At 31.4% G+C, this 24664-nt stretch overlaps 1 protein-coding gene across 2 annotated transcripts in view; it reads left to right on the forward strand.

Annotated features, from left to right (window-relative positions):
- LOC140443427 (sialin-like) overlaps positions 1–24664 on the forward strand; it is a 73957-nt gene that overhangs the window by 11579 nt on the left and 37714 nt on the right. The window contains exons 1-2 of one of the 2 annotated variants that reach the window (XM_072534680.1): positions 12027–12281; positions 13446–13591. In XM_072534680.1, coding sequence (XP_072390781.1) covers positions 12263–12281; positions 13446–13591 — 165 coding nt within the window. In that variant the 5' untranslated portion in view covers positions 12027–12262. Of the gene's footprint in view, positions 1–12026; positions 12282–13445; positions 13592–24664 lie in introns of those variants that run through there. The other variant, XM_072534681.1, reaches the window with a different exon arrangement.

The following is a 24664-nucleotide window of genomic DNA, read 5'->3' on the forward strand; positions in this document are numbered from 1 at the left end:
CCGAGATTGTAAAATCACATCTGTCTTTTATAAAAAGCTTTTGATGTGGACAAACGAGGCAATGGCATAGTCTGTTGCGGATGCATAGTGACATATGCAACATCGTTCAACACATTGGCACTTTCCCTGTCAGCTTTTTGAGCCTCAAATGCAGATTTATAAAAATCAATATGTTCTTCTGTCCACTATCACATGTACTACATGTATCACTCTTGGGTCGTCCAATGGATAAATTGAACTCGTAATCATAAATAAATCTGTACATGGACTCTTTTACTAAGAATTCGTCTGAAACTTGGTCTAGTATGCATTGTTCAATGTAAAGTTTGTACATTTTAGGTACGGACAACAACGGTGATACGTATTTTTAACTCAGCAGGAAACGAAGCAATATGTTCCATAACATATTTTTTTACATCTGGATCAAGTTTAGTAGGCCTGTTATTATGCTTGCCCCGATTGTCTAACTCCGGCGCTGACAAACCTTTTTTTATCTGATTTTGGATAAGAAATACTTTCTTTCTGCCTATTTGGTACAATGACATTAGGGCTGATTTACAAATTGGCACATGAGTTCCATTTACTGTAATACTGTACTTAAAATATGCAGTTTTATGTCTGTTTGTATCCCTATGTTTTCGCTGAGGTTCACTTATGGAAATTGATTTAAAAAAAATTACATTTTTCCCGTTAATACCATGTTTGTAGAAGTCATTAAAAATTGATACTCTTGTATCCTGGTTAATCCTAGTTGAACATTTTAATCGACGCTTCTCATTACAAATAATATTATCCTCATTAATGCGCTTGGCAGGAATCACTACACCTTTACGAGATAAGTAACTTTCTCCACATTCTCTTGCTTTAGCAGCCACATTTCTTTTCCATTGTTGTTTGTTTTTATGTCGTTTCCTGGACAATATTTGTTTTTTTACTTGTGGTTCTACATCTAAATGAGCCTGGTCACTATTAATAGTGCTACTCACATGGACGTATAAACATAGATGGACCCAGCAATAAGATACCTTAAACACACACTGTTTTGAAGCTTCGATATTCCTGGACAAGAGGGTAAAGGGGAGTAAAACGGGTATCGATAGACTGTGATACTTCCTCAATGAGCACAAGCGTGCTTGAATTTTTACTCGCGGGGATAATTATTCAGACGTTAATAATTGGAAGTAGTAATAATGTATAAAAACACGTTTTTATAGAAAAAATAAAATACAATTTTATTTGCTTTAAAATTAATACAATAAAATATAGTTGAGCTCAAGTTAATTTTTTAATAGGTATGAAATAAACCTACGATAAAAAAAAACAATTAAAAAATATACATTTGTCAAATTTAAGTACATACCTATTTATTGATAATGTGTTAAAACATATTTTTTCAAATTGTGACAAATTTGTTTTAATACAATATCAATAGATTCCACGTAGTAGTTCCCCGGTTTCTGCTACAAAATTATTTATTGATCATTCCAAAGCTCTTGCTGGCATTTGACATAAAATTATTTGCAAATATACCTACTTATTAAAAAGTAGGCGTGAAAATGTATAAATTATTGGAAAGCTATTTACCGAACAGAAATATTAAAGTAAAAATGGTATGATGAACTCATGAACGTTTCATGATGAATTCCAATTTTAAAATATTTCTCAAGAACCAATTTTAAAATTTGCATAGAGTGACCATCGATTGCATCTTCATCATACATATGGTCGCCAAAATGCTCATAGATTGATTTTGGGACATTTTGTATGGATTTATTAATCAAAATATTCATAAGGTTTTTAACTAGTCTGTTGTAGATATTTATAGTTTTATTAAAAAATCTGAAATATTTTTCAGCTTCCTTACAAGTTTAAATAACCAAAAAGGGTGCTTTTGAAAGGTTTTTCTATACTGTTTTCTCTGTTCTCTGAAGTTTAGAGTAAGTTTCATCATTAATCAATATTATTTGGAAACCTACATAGAAAAATAAATGAGTTTTATTCATTTCACTAATTTATTGTTAATTCATAAGAAATATTAAATTAAAAAGCTACTAAACAGATCTTTTTAATCAGATGATGTCTACTTACAATTTAAAAATGCCTATACTAATTTCATGAACTAATATCTTGTTCAATACATTAATTAATATGAATAAACCCAATGGTACGCCTATGAAAGACATATTTTAAAATGTAAACACACAGGCTTCCTCAGTTCCTCATCTTAAATAATGTAAACAAACAGTACTTACAAATTAAATGAGACATTGGGATGTAAATATTTCGTTTTTTTTGCAAATGCAAAACTGTAGCACCATTATTATAATTTGTTTATTTCACTATTTACAAATATCACTTAAAATACAGCCAAAATATCGAAAAACAACTTTTCCTCATCTTGGGCAAAAAGTAAACAAAACATGGACATGACATGGAACAGCATTTGAAGTTTGACGTAGAGCCATAAGACAGAGAAATGTAAACACTGTTGCCATTAATAAATAGGTTTCAGTGCTTCTACATATAAAATAATTGGTTGATATCTGTTATACGTTATTATTAAATGATATGCACACTATGTGCACATTTGATGTTATAATTACAATTAAATATATTAATATAATAAATTATTATTTTGGTTTGATAGCACCTGTAGAGTTTAAAATAAATATACTAATATTTTCAGCGATACGTGAATAAGATATTTTAATAAAAAAATGTGACAACATTTGAAGGTGCTGAGAATGTGACCTAGTCAAATAATTTTGGCTTCACATTTTTATGTAAATAACTGAGTCCATCTGTGTTTATACGTCCATGGCTACTCACCACTCTATCCTCAACACACCTACTGTTTGTAATTGAAATGGGAATTTGTAGGTTTACCACATCACTTTCCGCATCAGACTGTGGATGTATTTTTGCTGTAGAATTTGTACTTGTTGAAGGGGATTTTAGAAAATTAGTTTTATCTCGGCAAAAAAGAATCCTTCTAGAAGAGGAAATGCGAGCACATCTTGTATAATCATCATCACCATTATCCTCACTATCACTAACGATATCTGAGTCCGGTACATATTCATCACTTGATGGATCGTCGAAAATGCAACTGACATCTTCATTTTCACCTAAAACCAAACAAATATAGTAGTCTATATCATTGTTCTATAAGATAATAATTATAACATTGCGTTTATTTTGTTATTTGATAAAATATTGTCTACTTTAACTTTTAACACCTTTGATGTGAGAAAAACAATATTTTAATTTATTTTTAATGGTAATTTACTGTAGTATATTATTTTAGGTTAGTTATTTCATCAAGCTACCTTCATAACTGTCTTCTTTTGCCTGTTAAAGAGCCATTTATAATATTTGTTTACTTCTTCTCATCTTGCACTTTATTTTACAACGTCAACAAAGCACAGTGACTAAGTGGATGAAGGTGTTATGTGCATGCTGAAGACACATGGCACCTTCTCCCTCCAAACATTTTGAAGAACTGAATAAATACTAAGTAATGGCTAGAAGTGAATGGGAGATAGTGCTATGAGAAATAATAACACATAACGCCTTCATCCACATAGATATCCCAATTTTCAAGAAAATGTAACATAACACCTTCACCTTCCAAGCTCTTTAATTAATAATTAATATTAATAATATTTTTAAGGTATGATTTATTACAAAATAATTTAAAGCTTTATGTTAGTTTAGATCTAAAATCCTAACGCCATCTAAATAAAGAACTTTGAACTACTGACATTTCAACCTATGAGTCAATCATGTTTGGTTCTTGAAACGATACGTTTAATTAACTGGTTTTTGTACGTCGATTTTTAGGAAAAACAAAAAGAAGCTACAGTCAGCCCTAATAACAGATACCCCCATAAAAGACGCCACAGAGAAACAGCATAAAGAAAGATTGGCTAAAAAACACTTTCAGAAGAAAAAGAGGAGGCTTATTTTAAAGCCTAAAAAAGTTAAACGTCAAGTCTTTAATGACGACATTATTTCCAACAGTGATGTTAGTGAAGAGATTTGCAACGATTCTAGCGATTTAGAAAGCTTCACATCAGAAAATCAAGATTTATCTATTCAAAATCAGGAGTATGTTATAGTAAGATACATGACAAAAAAAACCGTTAAACATTATATCGATTTTGTATCGATTTCACAAGACGTCATTTAACTGTTTTTAAACTTTTTTAAATAACTCGAGAAATAACGGATATGTTTGGGTAATTTTGATTTTAAAATATTTGTATAAATATACATATGTATACCATATAATACAATAAAATAAAATTAAGTAAATTTATATAAATTAAATTATGTAAAACCGAATCGAATAAAATACAATAAATTCAATTAAAAACCATCGCTCCGTGCTTAGACAATAAGAAAGCTATGCTTCTACCCCCAGAATTAGAAACATATATCACTTTTTGATTAAACCATTATTTAAAACCATTTTAAGAAAATATAATGATAATCAAAATGAAGTAATTAAACATACATACACAATAATAATAAAAATGTAAATGATGAATAAATTCTATTTTATATTTAATAAATTTTGAAAATTACTAACAAAATTGGCAAAGGAAAAAGTTGTTCTAACTTTTAAATAAAGTGAAAATAACCATCAAAGAAGAAAATATATCCTTTGTTAGTTATTGGGTCGCGGTATTCTTAGTATTGGTTATAACGATGATCTCGGGTCAGAAGTACACCAGACCATTCTTCATATTTATAATACTTGGATTATATGCAAAAAGTTTATTATTTTAAAAAATTAATGACAAATTAATAACAAATATTTATCTTGCAAAATTTTACTTTTCTTCTATTATTTTAAGCAGAAAAGATTATGACATAATAAGCAACCTAAATATGTATGTATTATAGTTATAAATAATATCTTTAAACAATAGATTTTACAAAAATTAATTTTTATTTTAAAATCAAATCTATAGTATTTTTAATATAAAAATGCGCGCACGTCACAATTTATATAAAGTGAGGATATAAGAATGATTGTTGGATATTTTTAATAAGGTGAGAAAGTACATAAATTTACATGTAAATTGTGGTAACTCACCAGAATCTTTTGAAAGTTTTATTTTTCATAAAACAACATAACTTCGACTGCGCATAAGCTAAATAACTTCTTGTAACTAAAAACTCATTCCATTCCAAAAAAAAAAAAAAAAAATAACTGAACTCTCTTCCTTCATAAGATTCTGCCCGCCGCAATTAAACTCCACAACCTTTCTTCAGAACGTTCTGTTCCAAAAATGACCAGAATTTTAGAATGTCCAGAAGGAACAAATAAGGGTCTAACCACCTTCGGTCGGTGTCTCCGGGTGCTCTGTAGGGGGCTTCGAATATACTGTCGAGAGCTCCTCTACTTAAGTCCATTTTCGGGATATGGACTTGGAAAATATTTATCTTCTGTGTCTTGCCTTGAAAAAGGCAAGATATTTGTTACATGACAATTTATTCGTCGAAATAGTCAAGTTAAGTTGAAACAATTCTCAGCCACAGAGTATGGAAAATAAATGCAGGAAGGACTTGGCTGACCTGAAAATTGCCAATATTTATATGCGCTGTTCGAGCGATATATAGGGATTTCCAGGTCAAGAGCCAATGGGAAAATTCGAGGCGGGGCGATGCGCATCGAAATGCGTACTAGTCCACAGACTACGGCATTCGATGACAGTAAGTTGCCTACTTCAACGGCGGCAAATTAGTAGCTATCGTAGGGATTCGGTTTGATTATTTGACTGTGATTTTGCTAACGTTCGAAATGTTAGATTATTAACGATCGTATCGTTACAGTACCTCAAATAAACAAAAACATTAATTTTCTTTTATAAGAACCAGAGTTATTGCGACATTTATTTTGAATTTAGTAATTAGGTTTTTGAAATAGTAAAACCGAGAAATAAAAAAAAACTGCTAACTTGGGTTCTGAGGATCGTAGGACATTGAATTTTGTTTTAAGATTCGTGTAAAAATGCCGACATTTTAAATAAAAAAAATTACCTTTCTATATCTTGATGCGTTGTGATGAGTTATTTTAAATGTTTATAAGCTTAAAATCACAGAATTTTTTAAACCTATTTTACAATATTTAACATACTTTATGTAATCATTAAATTATTTAATTTGATAAAATAAGGCTTTCTCTTTAGTTTGGTGCTTTTAGAATTTATGAAGACCTAATAGTTGAGGCGTAATAACGTTGTAGATAAAAGCTTTCTGCGATAAACAATTTCAAGAAGTCGGTCCTGACAGGTATACTAATTAGTGCGAATTTGTCAGCTCCAAACAAAAACTGTTATTTATATAGTAGTTATTGATTAAAATTTTTTTATTTTATCAATATAAGTGCATAAGAGTGTGTTCTCTTCCATCCTGTAAGTACTCTTTAAAATTATATAAAACAGAGTCATTTCACAGGAATTTATTGTATTTATGATAAGTCGACTTCGTCGATATAAAAACTCCAAACAAGTTTATTCGTTATCTATAACGACATGATAAAATTGCCTGTTGTAAAACAGGTCCGTATTTCAGGTCTAAATTAAATTTTAAATTATAAAGAAAAGATGTTAAATCCACTGACGGGACTTCTGACTACGGAAGCTCCCAAAAGGAAAACCATACTAAAACTTATTCATCTGCTGTGATTGAACAACAATTTCCTACCAAAGATCAAGCTATTATATTCCCAGCTATTGAAAACCTAAAACTTCAAGATTACTTGATTCCACTAGGAATGTTGATCGAGCCCAAAAATATTCTATCTTCCTCACGGCTTTCTAACAAAAGAGTGTGTATGTACCTTGCAAACAAAAACATTGTTGAACATTTTATAAATAAGTATGGAGGGTTTATCGAAATTAATAATCAACGAGTCCAAGCACGCAAACTCGTCACTCCAGCAGAAAGACTTATTCTGTCAAATGTTTGTCCCACCATTCCGCATGCTTTACTAACTCAAGAAATTGAAAAATTGGGCCTTAAAACCATGTCTCCCATGTCATTTCTCAAGATAAGTGCCGGTTTGCCGGAATTCAGCCACGTTTATAGTTTTAGACGACAAATTTTTATCACACCACCACCTTCCTCAATACCTGAATCCATATTAATAAATTATGATAACACCAACTATAGGATTTTTTTGTCACAAGATTCCTTGGTATGTTTTTCATGTAAAAGGCAAGGCCATACTGCAGCAAATTGCAAAACAACCCAAGAATCAGTTTCTTAAAATTATAACCAAACTCCTCACTCTCAAACATCTTCGCAATCCACACCTACCCAAATACTTCCAACTAACCCCTCAAAAACTCCAACCGTACAACCAATCATCAATATAGATACAACCCAGTCTACACAAAATAGCTCAAAACGCAGTTTGGAAGAAATAATCACACCTCCTCCAGCGCAAGATGCTGATTTAGTCTAGACCCGTTTGTTAAACCAAATGATGCTCCATCCAAAAAACCAAAAAAAAGCAAGGAAAAGACACCAACTCACATACTCATGGAACTGGCCAAGGCATTCATCTGAGAGCAAAACCCTCCATTTATTCTTGATTTTAATCAAATTTCCGATCTATTTGAAAATGTTTATGGTGCACAGGATCCAGTCAGCCATAAAAAACTACACTAACGATTTAGAAGCTTTAGTGAAAATGCTAACAGCAATATACCCTTACTTCAAACAAAGATCCAATAAATCTAGATGTACAAAAATAAGAAAGAAACTACTGATACATTTACAGATGACCTACTCGGATAGTGAGACATCAGAGACTGAAAGCGAGTTATCTCAGGGATCGAGTCATAAACTTCTGTAACAATCCCAAGTTTCAGTTTTTATTTATTATACACGGGCTTCTCTACAATTTTGCAATGGAACATTAACGGTTTTTACAATAACCTTCCGATGCTCCAAATAATTCTGGGTAGATACAATCCAGACATAATTTGTCTTCAGAAAACTAACTTCAAAAATGAAAAAATACAAGCTTTAAAACAATTTAAAAGTTACTGCAAAAATCGAACTAGCCAAGAAAAAGCCAGCGGCGGAGTAGCTATCTTTGTAAAAAAGTCAATTGAAACCACTGAAATTTCTCTCCAAACTAATTTAGAAGCAATTTGCATTAAACTTAACTCAAGTCCAAATATCCACTTTTGTAACTTATACCTACCTTCATCAACGCAAGTCGACTCAGAAGCATTAACTGAACTATTACAACAAATTCCCCAACCCAGACTTATTTTGGGCGATTTTAATGCCCACAACTTTTTATGGGGCTCTTCTACTATAAATACTAGGGGAAGACTGCTAGAAGAGATATTAGAACAGTCCAACCTTTCAATCTTAAACGACGGCAGGCCCACTAGATTCAATATACAGAACGGTGAATCTTCATGTATAGACCTTACGATATGCGAACCAGGTCCGACCCCACAGCTCACCTGGGATAGGCTCGACTTTTTATACAATAGTGATCACTATCCACTTTTTATTCATAATAACAAAAACCAAGGTGGACCGACATTTACTCCAAAATGGAATTTAAAAAATCTTAACTAGAATCTTTTTTCCAATTTAATCGAAAGCAGTATGACCACATTTAAAAGTACCCCAAATATAGAAGAGACACTAGAGAACCTTGTTACCATTATCACAAAAGCAGCAGAAAAAGCAATAGGAAAGACCACATGCATAAAACAACGCAACCCTGTCCCATGGTGGAATCACGAATGCAAAACACCGGTGGAATCTAGCAAAAGAGCTTTTAACCAATACAAGCGCTACAAAACTGTTGAGAATAAAATTGAATTCAGAAAACAACGTGCTATAGCCAAAGAGACAATTAGAAATGCTAAACGCCAGTCATGGACTGAATATGTATCAACGTTAAATGCAAAAACTCCCATGACTGAAGTATGGAACAAAGTCCGAAGAATATCCGGATTAAATAGCAATCAGAATATTAAAAGCCTTGAAATAAATGGAAAGGCAGTTACTAGTAATACTGAGATTGTCAAAATCCTTGCTAACATACAAAAACCGATCCAGTAATACTAATTATAAAAAATCTTTTATTAATTACAAACAGCAAGAAGAAAATAAGGAAATGAGCATTATACCTAACACAGGTGAACCGTTAAATTTACCCATTTCTGAATTAGAGTATACAGAAGCATTATCAAATCTCAAAGAAACTAGCGCTGGTGCCGACGATATTCCTAGTATTTTTATCAAACACCTTCAAGATAGCGCTCACAAACAACTTCTAAATCTGTTTAATATTATTTGGCTACAGCACAAATTTCCAGAAAAATGGCATGAATCCACTGTTATACCTATACAAAAACCTAATAGTATTAAAACAAGTTACTAGAAAAAATTATTAAAATTAGACTAAGATGGCACCTGGAGAGACAAGATTTAATTATTCCAGAACAAAGTGGTTTTAGAGAGCAAAGGTCAACCATAGATAATATCATAGATTTAGAAAGTGACATTTCTGAAGCATTCGCACTAATCTCTAGCGGTTTTCTTTGACATATCAAGAGCTTTCGATACAGCCTGGCACGATTATCTAATAAAAAAATTACATAGATGGAACATCCAAGGTCACTGTTTTTTCTTTATTTAAAACTTTCTTCAAAATAGAGCTTTCAGAGTTAGGACAAACAACACAACATCAGATAATGTATCCAGAAAATGGCATTCCTCAAGGCTCGATTATAAGTCCTACTCTCTTTATAGTGGCAATCAATGATATTCTCAAAAATCTAAAATCGCCTATAAAAGCACGCGTCTACGCGGATGATCTTGTAGTTTTTTGCAAAGGTAAAAATATACAAAATATATTTTGTCACACCCCCAACCTAAGACTATGTGATGAGAACCTAAAACGTGTAACGTCAATAAAATTCGTGGGCATGAAATTCGAAGAAACTCTAAGCTGGAAACTTCATATAACAAATTTGATCTTATCTTGTCATAAGCGATTAAATCTTCTAAAAACTCTGGCCAATAAAGAATGGGGTGCGGATCGCCAAACACTTTTAATGTTATACAGAACATTAATCAGATCAAAATTAGATTATGGATCTACTGTGTATTCTACAGCCACTAAGACACTACTAAAAAAACTTGACAGTCTTCACAACCTATCTTTACGTATAATATCTGGAGCTTTTCGCACAACACCAATCGAAAGTATTTATTGTGAAGTTAGTAAACCGTCCTTAGAAGACAGAAGACTTTATCTAAGTGTAGCATACGCCGCAAAAATCAGGTCTAACCCAAAAAACCCTACTATTTACAATTGTTTTACAGAAAAATTCCCAAATCTCTTCATAAATAAGCCAAGAACTGCCAAACCTTTCTACGCAAGGATTAGAAGCTATTTAAATTATTTAAACTACACGTTCCCAGAATGCTTTTCCTCCCAATCGTCCTCAATTCCTCCATGGCAAATAAAGAGCCCTCAGTGCCTAACCCGCCTCATTTATTTCACACAGTTAATCAAATCTGCGTTCAACGATATGCTTCACAACTACAAGGATTATACACATATATACACAGACGCATCTAAATCAAATGAAGGTACTGGTGCTGCAGTCATAACCCCAACATCGACAAATAAATATAAACTCCCTTCAGAGTACTCCATTTACTCTGCTGAACTATATTCTCTGTACCAGGCCACCATTGCTGTCAACAAATCCAACAATACCAATTATATTATACTCACAGACTATCTAAGTTCCGTACAGTCAATCCAATATGTCTATCCAAGTAATCCTTTAGTCATCAAGATAAAAGAAGAAATCCACACAGCTCAACTGAATGGAAAACACATTATATTATTCTGGATACCATCCCATATTGGAATCCCAGGAAATGAACAGGCAGACAATGCTGCAAAAGAAGCTGCAAGTAGTGATAGTGCGGAGTGTACTAAAACATTTACGAGTGCGGACGTGAAAGCGGCGGTTAAATATAAAGTGCGATATATGTGGGAAGAAAAGTGGAAAGTGTCATCGGCCAAGCTATGCGATGTTAAAAAATCGATAAAACCCTGGCCCACATTACCAACAAGTCGGAGAGACCAGGTAATATTAACGCGACTCCGACTGGGTCATACGCGAATAACTAATAGCTACGTGTTCTCCAACAAACAAGAACCAAGATGTGACAACTGTGATGAAAAATTAACAACCAAACATATATTAGAGAAATGTCCAGCACTAACGCCAAAGCGCATGTTGTACAATATACCAAACAAACTTAGTGATATTTTAGGTCTACAGTACAATATTTCAAACAAAAAGTTTCTTAAGCTCAATTAACGTTTTAAATGCTATCTAAACTAACATTATAAATGTAATACAAATTATTGTTCACTATTCTTGTTTCGCTAATAGCCAATTTGGCTGATGCGATTTTGTTAATTAAAAAAAAAAAAATTTCAAGAAGTGAAAGTTGTTGAACTTTTTATAGCTGAATACATGTAAAATATTGTCCCTATTATCACGCAAAATTAAAGTTTTTTGTGCATTTTTAAAGCAGTTATTAAGAATTTTTAAAAAATCGATTTTGCAATAATTAAGCAACAAATTAACAAAAATATCTTTATAAGTTTTATTTTAAAGTTTTTTTTTAAAGTTTTATTTTCTATAATTTTTCAGTAAATTTATATCTTTTTTCCATATAATTTGCCGATATTTGCCTTTAGTATTTTAAATCAAACAGTGATTTTATATTGTTAATATAATATTGTTTAAAGTAAAAAATTATGTATAATCTTTGGCATATTTTGTTTATTACGTATTGTTATCACCACATTTATCAAAAGTAGTTGTTAGATAAGTGTATCAAAGAGTGTCTCGAAAAAAGCTTTTTATTTGGTGATTTCTCTGGTCTATAGGTAGAAATTACATAAATAATAAACTAATTCGACTGGCGAAAGCGATTCTATAAGGGAAAAAGATATGTCGTTATTGTGAAGGGACAGTTTTTTTGGTTTCAAGATCTTCTACTTATGTAAATTATTCTGTATAGATATCATTACTGATTTTTTTGTTATCAAAATAAAAAAAAAACCTTAACTGATTAATTGAATATTATCGATTTAAATTACAAGTGGTTTTGGAAGCGCTGGGCATGTAAAACGAAACCGTTCAAAAATTAAGTGAAGTTCATAAAACAACTATAAAAAATGAAGCCAGGCACAATAGGTAATAATAATTATTTATGCATTTACAATTTTTCGTGTTCTTTATACATTTATAGTATATTCATTACCAATTCTTTCCTTTGAATTTTAAAAATCCTCAATATCATCGAAAATCTGAGGTATATATTTATTTCTACTATATAATTAAGTTGCTAGCTATTTATTTGCATTATTAATACCTTTATTTTACCTTTATTTATATTTTGTTTCGTTTTTTTGTATCACTAGATCTTAATAATTTTATTTTACATTTATTATTATTTATTTAATTTTATTTATTGTTTGTTTACTTGGCACTATAAATACGTACTTGGTCCATTAAAAAAATTGAAGGTAAGGTGGTCCATTAAAAAAATCCATCTTATCTTCTATTGTCCATTCGAGATTTCAAAAGCTTTGATCCAAAATTTCTGATAACAAAGCCAAGGTATAAAGATTTTTTTATGTGTATTTACATATTTACATGTCTCACAGCCCTTTCAGAGAACTTAGTAAACAGGGCAGTAAACGAAACATAACCGTAAATTGATGATGAATGACTGGTTACGATGTTAGCCAGTAACCTAGGTGTTTAAACTTTTTCACAAGTTCTCCATTTTGACATACTTTTTTATGCCTGGTAATGGAGTATTTCTCTCACTAATAATCATTATCTTCGTTTTGATAGTATTTATTTTAAGGCTTAAATAATCTCCTTCCTGAATGATCTAATTAGAGAAGTTATTGAAGGGAATACTACTTGTCAGCAGTACCATAATAACCTTTTGGAGCATTTTAACTAATTAAATGTATAACTAATCATATTTGCTATTGTTTTGAAGCTATTGTCTTGTGGCATTTTAAAGTAGTTACTATTTAAATGGGAATACGCCACAATTAAAGGTTAAAGTAAGTTTATTAGACTCTAAATATCGATTTTGCGAACGATTTTCGAAGTGGAAATTGAAAACGTCAATAAGCTTACTTTAACTTTTAATTGTGGCTTATTCCCATTTAAATAGTAATTAATCATGTCTTGTAATTAATCAGTCTTGCCATCGAGTCCTTAAATGAAACGAATTTGAATGTTAATGTTTTTATTAAATTTTTATTATACTTATGTATTTTTTAGCATTAGTTTTAGAAGGCGTATATTGTAATTATTAATTAAAGTTACTTCTTTTAGTATCAAAGTTGGGTATCCGTCATGTTGAAGCCGGACTTCTTTTTTTACTTACAACCGTCATCATCGGTATGCGCGCACAACTTTCTATGGCCATGGTTGCTATGACAGACTTAAACAAAACCACCACTGCAAATCCCGATGTTCCAGTAAGTAAAGACAAATAATAAACTTAAAGTAAAATCATAATATTGAGTTTCCCAGAAAGGCGACGGTGTTATCAAGCGACAGTCATATGTCTTGATGATAAGAGATTACAAAGATAGTCCTCCTTACTGTGATTAAAACTGTAATACTTGACAGCGTCAACTAGGTATTAGTTAATGTAGAATAGATGATCTAGACATTCATTGCTTTACTTGGAAGATGACAAATCATTAGATAATGTAAATTACTGTATGTATAAAAGTGAATTTATTGTAAGTCAGCTATAGAAAACTCTCAACGAGAGTCATCCCGTGAACTAACTTAAAAAATACTCACAATACTATTTCAAAATAAATAATTTAAAATGTATGCATGTTTTGGCCTTCTGGCGTCTTAATGCAATCTAGTAGGAGTCAATATGTGCGGTTACGTCTTATCTTCCATCGCACTACTCATCTATTGGATGAGCCTTAAGCTAGCAGGGACAAATGAGCGATATCCAATTTAACCTACGTAATATTTTTTCTACTCGTGACTTGCTGCTGTTCTCTTGATTATTTCGATTACAGTTTCCATACTCAGGTCCTGGTGGAGGTTGCTGTTACGGATATACCAAGGAGCATCAACAACGTTTCTCAGTACTTTGTTTTGAAATGTCTAGATAATATGTAGATTACTAGCTTTGGTACAGCCCCAGAGTTGGCACCCATATCCCATATACCCATACTGGCCTCAGTACTTGCTTGTAGGTGGATAATCTATTATGAATGGATAATGTTAAATTTTTTCCAATCAGCCAATACAATTTTTTATATCCAATATCAAGCTTCTCTCTTTTCTTTTTGACATGGACTTTCCAGCGCAGCTTCGCGTCTAGGGTGATGCCCAAGAATTTTGCTGATGTTGCATAAGGAACTTGGGTATCATTTATTCTAACTGGGAAATTTTCTATTTTTTTATTTGTAAAGTTGATGTGTGCTGATTTAGTCTCATTTAATTTTATTCGCCATTTTGTGGTACAGTTATGTGTTTTATTTACTGATAGTTGCAACTTATCAGTCGTTTCTTCACTAGTGTCTCCTATCGCTAGTATGGCTGTATCATCCGCGAAGGTGGCAATAGTGTTTTGTTTTAGCTCTGGATTGTCACACGTATACAATAGGTACAGGACCGGACCTAAGACACTCCCTTGTGGCACGCCTGCTTTGATCTCTCTTGTCGGTGTACGCTTCTTTTTATTTTACTCTGAAATATCTATTCGCAATGTATGATTTTAAGATTTATGAGTTCTGTTTAGGCATGAACGTTCTTAGTTTATAGTTTAAACCCTCATGCCAGACTTTATCAAACGCCTGTGCTACGTCCAAGAAGATTGTAGAGCAGACTTTCTTTTTTTATAATGTTTTTTTTATTATATTCGTTAGTCTGTCAACTGGATCTATAGTGGAATGTTAATTACTGAAACCAAATTGATGATTTGGTATAAGATTTTTGCTTTCTATTATTGGTTTTAATCTTTTCAATAGAAGTTTTTCAAATATTGTTCTGAAGCTATTTTCTTGTGGCATTTTAAAGTAATTAAGTAATTACTATTTAAATGGGAATAAGCCACAATTAAAGGTTAAAGTAAATTTATTGACGTTTCAATTTCCACTTCGGAAATCGTTCTTGATTTCTTTTGAATTTCCGAAAGTGGAAATTGAAACGTCAATAAACGTACTTTAACCTTTAATTGTGGCTTATTCCCATTTAAATAGTAGTTTTTCAAATAGTTTTGACATCACCGGAAGGAGTGATATTGGTCGATAGGATGTCACTTAATTAGGAGGTTTACCTGGTTTGGCGATCATAATGACTTCGGCTACTTTCCAGAGTCTGGGAACATAAATCTCAATCTAAAAGCAGCATTTATTAGGTGTGTCAGCTTAACTATGGCTTTTCTTGGTAGATTTTTTAATAGTTCTTCTGTTATGAGATCATATCCCGGAGCTTTCTTAGGATTTATATTCTCTTTTATCTCTAATGATACTTCTCTAAATGATGTCAACGTTATTCTTTCTTCAGTTTGGAATGGTTCTTCCCATCTCAGTTCTTAACCATCATTGTCGTTGGATTTGAACATGCTTTCTAAATGATCTGCAAATTGTTCTGCTTTCTGTTTGTTACTTCTAGCCCAGCTTCCGCATAATAGCTTAATATTGATTTCCCACAAGGAGTAGTTAAGGGGTGAAAAATTACATTATTAGTACTTCAAAAATATTTTTTTAATTCTGCTGGCTCGAATATTTAGCTAGCGGAACGTTTCCAAATAAGATTGCTTTAGTGAAAATTATCAAGGTGATGAAAGTATAGCAAAAACTTACCAGATCACTTTTTTATTTCAATTATATGTAAGTAGAGTACAGTGAAATATAAAAAAGAATTTTCGCCATAAATTTTAACTTAACAGAATTATTGATTGATAGAGTACAGTAAAATTGTAAAAATTGATTTTTCATCGCCTTAAATTTTTAGCTAAAAATTGTTAACTTTCCACGTGGGTTATTTGAGGGTGAAAAATTACTAGTTTGGTAATAAATTCGTAAAAACCTAGCAGAACACTGTGGTATTTCAAAAATAATTTTTATTAATTAAGCCAGCAGGAACGTTTCCATATAAAATTGGTTTAGGGGTGAAAAATTATCAAGGTGAACAAAGTTTAATATAAAATTAACAGAACACAGAGTAAAATTGTAAAATAATATTTTTTCACCTTAAATTTCAACCTAGCAGAATTATTGGCTTCCCATAATAGGCAGTTGAGGGGTGAATAATTATTAGGGTGGAAATAAATTCGTTAAAACCTAGCATAACATTGTGGAATTTCAAAAATGTTTTTTTTTTAATTTTGCTTGTTCAAATATTAAGCAAGCAGGAACGTTTCCAAATAAGATTGGTTTAGTGGTGCAAAATTATCACGGTGGTAACAGTTTAGTAAAAACTTAAAAAATACTTTTTTATTTCAGTTATAAGTAGAGGACAGTAAATTTGAGAAAAAATAATTTTTCCCCTTAAATTTTAATCTAACAGAAATATTGACTTTCCATAAGGGGTAGTTAAGGGGTGAAAATTACTAAGGTGGTAATAAATTCGTAAAAACCCAGCAAAATACTTTGGTATATCATAAATATATTTTTTTTAAATTCTGCTAGTTTTAACCGTAAGCCAGCAAAATCGCTCCCCTGAAGGGTGGTTTGGTGATGAAAAATTATTAGGGTAGTAATAAATTAGTGAAAAATGGGTGAAAAAATATGCAATCGGCAAAAAGTTTTCTTTTTAATTCTGCTGGCTTGAACCTTAAGCCAGCAGAATCGCTCCCCTTCTGGTTTGGTGGTGAAACATTATTAGGGTGGTAATAAATTAGTGAAAAATGGGTACAAAAATATTACCTAGGTTAAATTGGATTCCGTTCCTTTCTCCCCGCTAGCTTAAGGGTCTCATCTATTGGCGTAAGTTAGGAAAATAAGATTAATTACATTATTAAAAGAAAAACTGCCCTATTTCGTTTACTACAGATATATTCCAATCGGAGCACGAAGAAGGAATGAAAATATCTAAAAATTATTCTATTCACTTTAAAAAGCTCAGCTAATTAGTATATTGCAAGCCATTAAAAAATAGTCATATATCATATATTATTCTATAATTATTACTATAATGTTAGTCATAACTTTACCCTTTACTTGTGCACATATTAGCTCAGAGGGGTTTCACTCACAGTTGTAAGTTGACAATCGAAGCATAAATCTACTTAATGACTTAAGAATTTCCGTTATTACATAGTTTTGTTTTGTAGGAAATTTTTTAGTAATGTTAGTAATTCTGCTTTGACCATGTCGTCAGTAAACATAATATTTTTTGTCTCAACCATTCTTGAATATCAGGTTTTCGCATAGCACTGGTTGGTATTTTTTTTGTATTTTCTGCTATGGTAAGACAAATTATCTAAAACAATAACTTCAAATTGAGTTAAAGTAAGTTGACAGTACCCTTTGCAACCACTATTCAAAAGGGTTTAAATTCAAGTCTCATGGTAGTGCCCATTTTGTTGGATTCAAACAAAAGCAGTCCACAAATCCATCTTTGGAGCCGATGTGTCAAACAATAAGCCTTTTGCCTTTCTTAAAAAGATGTTTAAGACCGATAGTAATATATATTAGTGACTTCCTTGGGCCTGTTTTTGCCGAGCAAAGTTTATCAAAACAGGGTGTAATATTGAAATAAACGCTCTCAATTCTTTTTGTATATTTAGTTGCGATCTATATTTGGTATTTAAAGCAGCCATCGAGGAAAATTCTGTTTCGCAAAGGTAAGATGTTGAAAACAGTGTAGATTTGCGACAGTATACGACACCATCCCAACGATCACGTGACTGAAGCTGTTTACATCGACTTTATCTTGAAATGTTGATATTAAACGAAGTATAGAGACAAACTAGACCTATGCGATAGTGTGACCATAGGTTTATCGCGTCATCTATTAAACAAGGGCTGAAATATCTTTTTAGTGACTTGTTATACTATTACTTTTGTAGCATTTCCACTCATTATGTATGTTTAAACACCCAAATATTAAGGAAAAGACAAAAAGAAAGAGGAAAATAAATCTTTTCTGTCTTAGAAAGCAACTCTAACATGGCTTCGCATAGACGCAAATAGCGACATCTGATAATAAAATTTTGGTTTCGAAAATTAGTTTACGGATTTTACCCAAATATTATTTCAATCCTTTTTTGCGTCGCCGAGATTAATAATAAACACATTTTAAAGTTTGTTGATATATCACAGATGCGTATTTTTTCGGTATTTCTATTGATCGTTTCCGCTTAATATTGCGCGTTAAATAAATATCTACTTGGGTTGATGGGAACGTTATGCGGAGAGGTAAATGATATTTGAGGATTATGAAATCACTCTCATTGGATTATGAATTTAGCTTCAAATTCGTAATGGATTTTCGTTTTTTGCCTTTTTTCATGGGAAAATGTGTAGTATTGTGGCAGCTAATTGTGCAACATGTGTAGTTACGGAGGTTTGGGAAAGATTTTATAGAAAGCAGACGAGGCGTGGGTAGGTTGAAGGAACCGGCAAATTTGTTAAAAAAAGTGAATTATACTCGTATGAAATGTGTCAGTTTTCGCAAGAGTAGTCACTGTTTTGTTTCGAGCCGTCTCTCATCTGAGGGATTTGTAAAACGGCGTTTCCAACAAATTTGAAAGATACTCACATGGTTCCATGGTGTCTGAGTTTTTAAGAAGCCGAGTTTCAAAGTTTGCATCCAGTGCCCAGCTTCCATCCTCAATTTGTTTGTCTTAAGTCAGTCCAGGCTATTATAGCATATATAACATTTAATATATATAACATTTAGTGAAATTCAGGTAACTTTTTTGTTGAACTTTTAAAGTAAAGAGAGACATTTTCCATCAATAATTGCTTTCATGACAAGTTAACAAATTGTAATAAATATATAATTTTTAATGTTAGGGTGTGGCATAGATGTCATATTAATTATTCTTAAAGTTTTAAGATTTAGTATTGACATATGACAGTTAGCACTATTTTTTTGAGAGTAGATACATACCTAATCATAATTGAGATCTTGTTTTGTTTTGTTTTTTAAAAAAAGGTTAAGACATAATGTATGTCTGAATTGTCAATACAAATGAGTCAGATAAAATTAAATTATTAGAAGAATTTTTCACTAAGTAACAAAAAAACAAAAATTTGTTTAATTTACTAATGTTTGTATTTTGAGAACGATTTCCGAAGTGGAAATGGAAACGTCAATAAACGTACTTTAACCTTTAATTGTGGCTTATTCCCCTTTAAATAAACATTAACACATATTTTATTTGTAACAATTTGTTTATAATGACATTACGACACTAATTATAGTAATAATTTACGATTACTTTATTGCTCAGTACAATACACCGCTACTGTTCAGATTCAGAACTAGTTTCTTGATCTGTAAAGCACTCTGGTAGAATGTCTTCACTAGCAGGCCGCAGAGAGTTATAAAACCCATGGTACATTGCTGGTATCAAATTTATTATGGACTTAATAGGTCATTTAATTTTTTACTGTCGATTGGTAAAAGACTTTGGTATAAACGTGGTAGTTTATATTTTTGGGGTTTACGTAAGTTTGATGTTGCAATGTCGAATTCTTTGTAATTTTCTGCAAAACTGTAAGAATCTTTATAAGAATTCTTCGGTTTAAAGTTAATTTCCCTAATTGTGCTTATCTTTACCACCTCCGTAGTGTCAGTTTTCTTCCAGTTTTGTTTCTAAACCATTGGTTTAAAACTAAAAAAGTCTTCTCGAGACATTTCTTTCAATCTTTACTATGGGGAAGTAACTTTTGCCCCCTTTATGAGGCTAATCCACTGGTCAGGAGTATAAGTATTCGAATGTCGTTTCTTTGCAACTTCTGTCATAGCGTGCATGCTGTCATTTTCGTTCTGGGTATGATCCATCTCAAGGAAACGGTGGGTTATTTCCAGATCCAAAGTCACCGATGCATGAGAAAACATCGAAAAAATAAAACGATTGCGGTTTTGCCCTCCGCAATGGTCGCGATATAACACGACTTTTCGAATGCTATCTTGTTTTGCACCTTTTAAAAAATGCCAAAAACAGCTTGCTATTTCATTCGGCCCCCTTTTTGATATTTGTTCATGCCATACGTAGCAATATCCATGATTATTATCCGTTTAAGTCGTAAATAGAAAAATTATAAGCTTACTCTTATAATAAAAGTTACTTACCTCTGACTTGGGCGTTACTAATATCTTCTGCAAATCGAAGCATATTGTTAAAAACGATTTATCACTTTTTGACAATTCCTTATTAGTCAGATTTCTAACACACCCTTTGTTTAAATCACGGCTAGTGTAATTTTCTTCCGTTGATTGGATTTTTCCCCGGATCTGTATTGTTATAAGCACTGCATACTAAACACTGATTGATCTTTCTTGGGCTTAAAAAATGCAATATTGAATTGTGAGTTTAGTGTATCCCTGTATTGTCTTACTGTAGCGATGGCATCCCATTTTTTGAGTTTAGCATATTCCACGTACATTCGGTGCATCACAAATGTGTTTAAGCCCCCTTATAAGTACATGCGTTTTGAGTTCTTCCTTGTATAACGATAAGGTACATTTTTATGTGTTCCACAATTTTATCTTTTACACTATCCGAAATCATGTGCGGTCTACTATTATTTTTTCCTCTCTTATCTGCTTCTATGGTACTAGCTTCACTAATTTTTTTTTAATGCAGTGCTAACAAAAGTTTCAGAAATCGTAAGCGTATTCAAGAACATTGTCTTGTAAATTTGGGGAACATATTTCGGATCATCATCGAAATAATCAGAAGGAAATATATTGGTATCAATGTCAACGGTATGATTGTCGTCGTTACTTTCATTTTCCAAAAAAAAATTAAAAGTTTAAATAGAAAAAAAAAGAAACGTTTAAATAACTAAATACCTAGATTTTTCCTTGATCCTGAGGAAACACAGTTTGGATTATCATTGGAATAATCAGAAGGAAATATATTGGTATCAATGCCAACGGCATGATAGTCGTTACTTTCATTTTCGTTTTCTAAAAAAGAAAAAATAAAAAAATTTAAATGAAAAAAAAAAACGTTTAAATGATTAAATACCTAGATTGTTTCTTTAAAATTAACTTTTTTACTGTCCATGCTATGTAGAACATTCAGATTTAAGCAGATACTCAAATAAATATAATGATAGCAACTTACCTGATGCTATTTGTGTATTATTATTAACAAGTAATCCCAAAATTCGATTAGTTCTCTGCGACATTATTATAAATTATTATAACAATAAACAAGGTTCTCTTTAGTACTTCACTTAGTGAAACGACATTTAACATAACCTACAATTTTATTCGCTTGAAACGTATAGCTGTATCTCGGTCACAGACCATACATACAGTCTGTCCCAAACCCTTCTTTCAGTGCGTCACTAATTTTGACGTCATATAGGATTTTAAGAATGTCGAGAATTATTGCATGACATTTTAGTTAAATCTGACAGTTGCAGGAGTGTAATCGGCTAAATGTGAAAAGATTATTTTTTTAAAATGTGAAGTAAAAACTTTAAGAATTCAATTTTTTTTTTACTTTACATATTAGAGGTCCCGTCCCGTATAACAATTTTTATTGCGCATTATATTGGAACGGCATTTTGTCATAATTGCTATTCTATACATTCCAAAGAAAGTGCTTAATTAGCTAAGATTTATTTATGGATTTATTAGTATTTATTATAAACACTATGGAATTGGAATGTTTGTTTATTTAAAATAATGCTTCCTCCTATAGAATCTTTTAAGAGTTGACTGCGAGATAAAAAAATTTACTGGCAATTGCAAGGCATCAAAGCAAACATTCCTGTGATAAAATAGCATCGATTGAAATCAGTCATATTCGGATAAGTAATTTTCGGAAAGTTTCTGTGGCAGCCATTAGTTTAATTTTGTGAAGATTTATCATAAGATCGTGAAAATAGTTTAAATAGTGAGTTATTCTACTAGATTGGGTGTGCAAATGAAAGAGTGTTATGAAGTTTAGGTAAAAAAACAATGGACAGTTTAAATAGTAAAGCAGTTGATTTTTGAGTTAATCTACCAGTTTCGGTATGCAGATGAAATAGTGTTAATGGAGTTTAGTTAAAAAACAAGATACCGAATGTAAGTTTATGTAAATAGTTTAAATAGTGAAACAGTCGATTTTTGAGTTAATCTACCAGTTTCGGTATGCAGATGAAATAGTGTTAATGGAGTTTAGTTAAAAAACAAGATACCGAATGTAAGTTTACCTTCTTTTTTATGAATAACAAAAATGAATATTATATTTCAAACAATCCACAATCCGATTTAGAACCTAATTCATTAAAATCAATGATTACAGGGGATATGTGGCTGGCATCAATTATATCTTATATTTTAATAAAATGTGGTTCTAAAAAGAACCGTTTTAATACATATGAATATCTTCTAATTGAAAATAATTTAATAATTTTAATATTAGGCTTTGTTCTTTCTCGGTATATCTCGGCATATTTAAAATATTTTTATGACAATAAATACAAAATTAAATTTTCACTGTAAAATGCCTGAAAATACTAACCTGGAATGACAATTATCATTTTATCAGTTGACATTATCATAGTTCTGTCACTATTGAGACCATCTGCGTCAAATTATATTTATGCGCATCATTGATTGGATATCTATTTAGCGCATTCTAAACTCCAACCAATTATATATCCGTAAGTAGAATTCGCTTTAATATGCAAATACCCGTGAACGATACATAATTTTCTAAGTTCTATGTATAATAATCACAGACTTACGTTTTTCTCTGTCACTTCTAGCTTAATGCGTTAGAGAGAATTCGATCAACTATGACGCACTGAAAGAAGGGTTTCTCTCTAACGCATTAAGCTAGAAGTGACAGAAAAAAACGTAAGTCTGTGATTATTATACATAGAACTTAGAAAATTATGTATCGTTCACGGGTATTTGCATATTAATGTGAATTCTACTTACCGATATATAATTGGTTGGAGTTTAGAATGCGCTAAATAGATATCAAATCAATGATGCGCATGAATATAATTTGACGCAGATGGTCTCAATAGTTACAGTACTATGACAATGTAAACTGATAAAATGATAATTGTCATTCCAGGTTAGTATTTTCAGGCATTTTACAGTGAAAATTTAATTTTGTATTTATTGTCATAAAAATATTTTAAATATGCCGAGATATACCGAGAAAGAACAAAGCCTAATATTAAAATTATTAAATTATTTTCAATTAGAAGATATTCATTTGTATTAAAACAGTTCTTTTTAGAACCACATTTTATTAAAATATAAGATATAATTGATGCCAGCCACATATCCCCTGTAATCATTGATCTTAATGAATCAGATTGTGGATTGTTTGAAATATAATATTCATTTTTGTTATTCATAAAAAAAGAAGGTAAACTTACATTCGGTATCTTGTTTTTTAACTAAACTCCATTAACACTATTTCATCTGCATACAGAAACTGGTAGATTAACTCAAAAATTGACTGCTTCACTATTTAAACTATTTACATAAACTTACATTCGGTATCTTGTTTTTTAACCAAACTCCATTAACACTATTTCATCTGCATACCGAAACTGGTAGATTAACTCAAAAATCGACTGCTTCACTATTTAAACTATTTACATAAACTTACATTCGGTATCTTGTTTTTTAACCAAACTCCATTAACACTATTTCATCTGCATACCGAAACTGGTAGATTAACTCAAAAATCAACTGCTTTATTATTTAAACGGTCCATTGTTTTTTTACCTAAACTTCATAACACTCTTTCATTTGCACACCCAATCTAGTAGAATAACTCACTATTTAAACTATTTTCACGATTTTATGATAAATCTTCACAAAATTAAACTAATGGCTGCCACAGAAACTTTCCGAAAATTACTTATCCGAATATGACTGATTTCAATCGATGCTATTTTATCACAGGAATGTTTGCTTTGATGCCTTGCAATTGCCAGTAAATTTTTTTTATCTCGCAGTCAACTCTTAAAAGATTCTATAGGAGGAAGCGTTATTTTTAATAAACAAACATTCCAATTCCATAGTGTTTGTAATAAATAATAATAAATCCATAAATAAATCTTAGCTAATTAAGCACTTTCTTTGGAATGTATAGAATAGCAATTATGACAAAATGCCGTTCCAATATAATGCGCAATAAAATTTTTTATACAGGACGGGACCTCTAATATGTAAAGTAAAAAAAAAATTCACATTTCACATCTTAAAAAAATAATCTTTTCACATTTAGCCGATTACAATCCTGCAACTGTCAGATTTAACTAAAATGTCATGCAATAATTCTCGACATTCTTAAAATCCTATATGACGTCAAAATTAGTGACGCACTGAAAGAAGGCTTTGGGACAGACTGTACGTACATACAGAGTATG

This window comes from Diabrotica undecimpunctata, chromosome 6 (assembly GCF_040954645.1).
Source record: "Diabrotica undecimpunctata isolate CICGRU chromosome 6, icDiaUnde3, whole genome shotgun sequence".
Classification (NCBI taxonomy): Eukaryota; Metazoa; Arthropoda; class Insecta; order Coleoptera; family Chrysomelidae; genus Diabrotica; species Diabrotica undecimpunctata.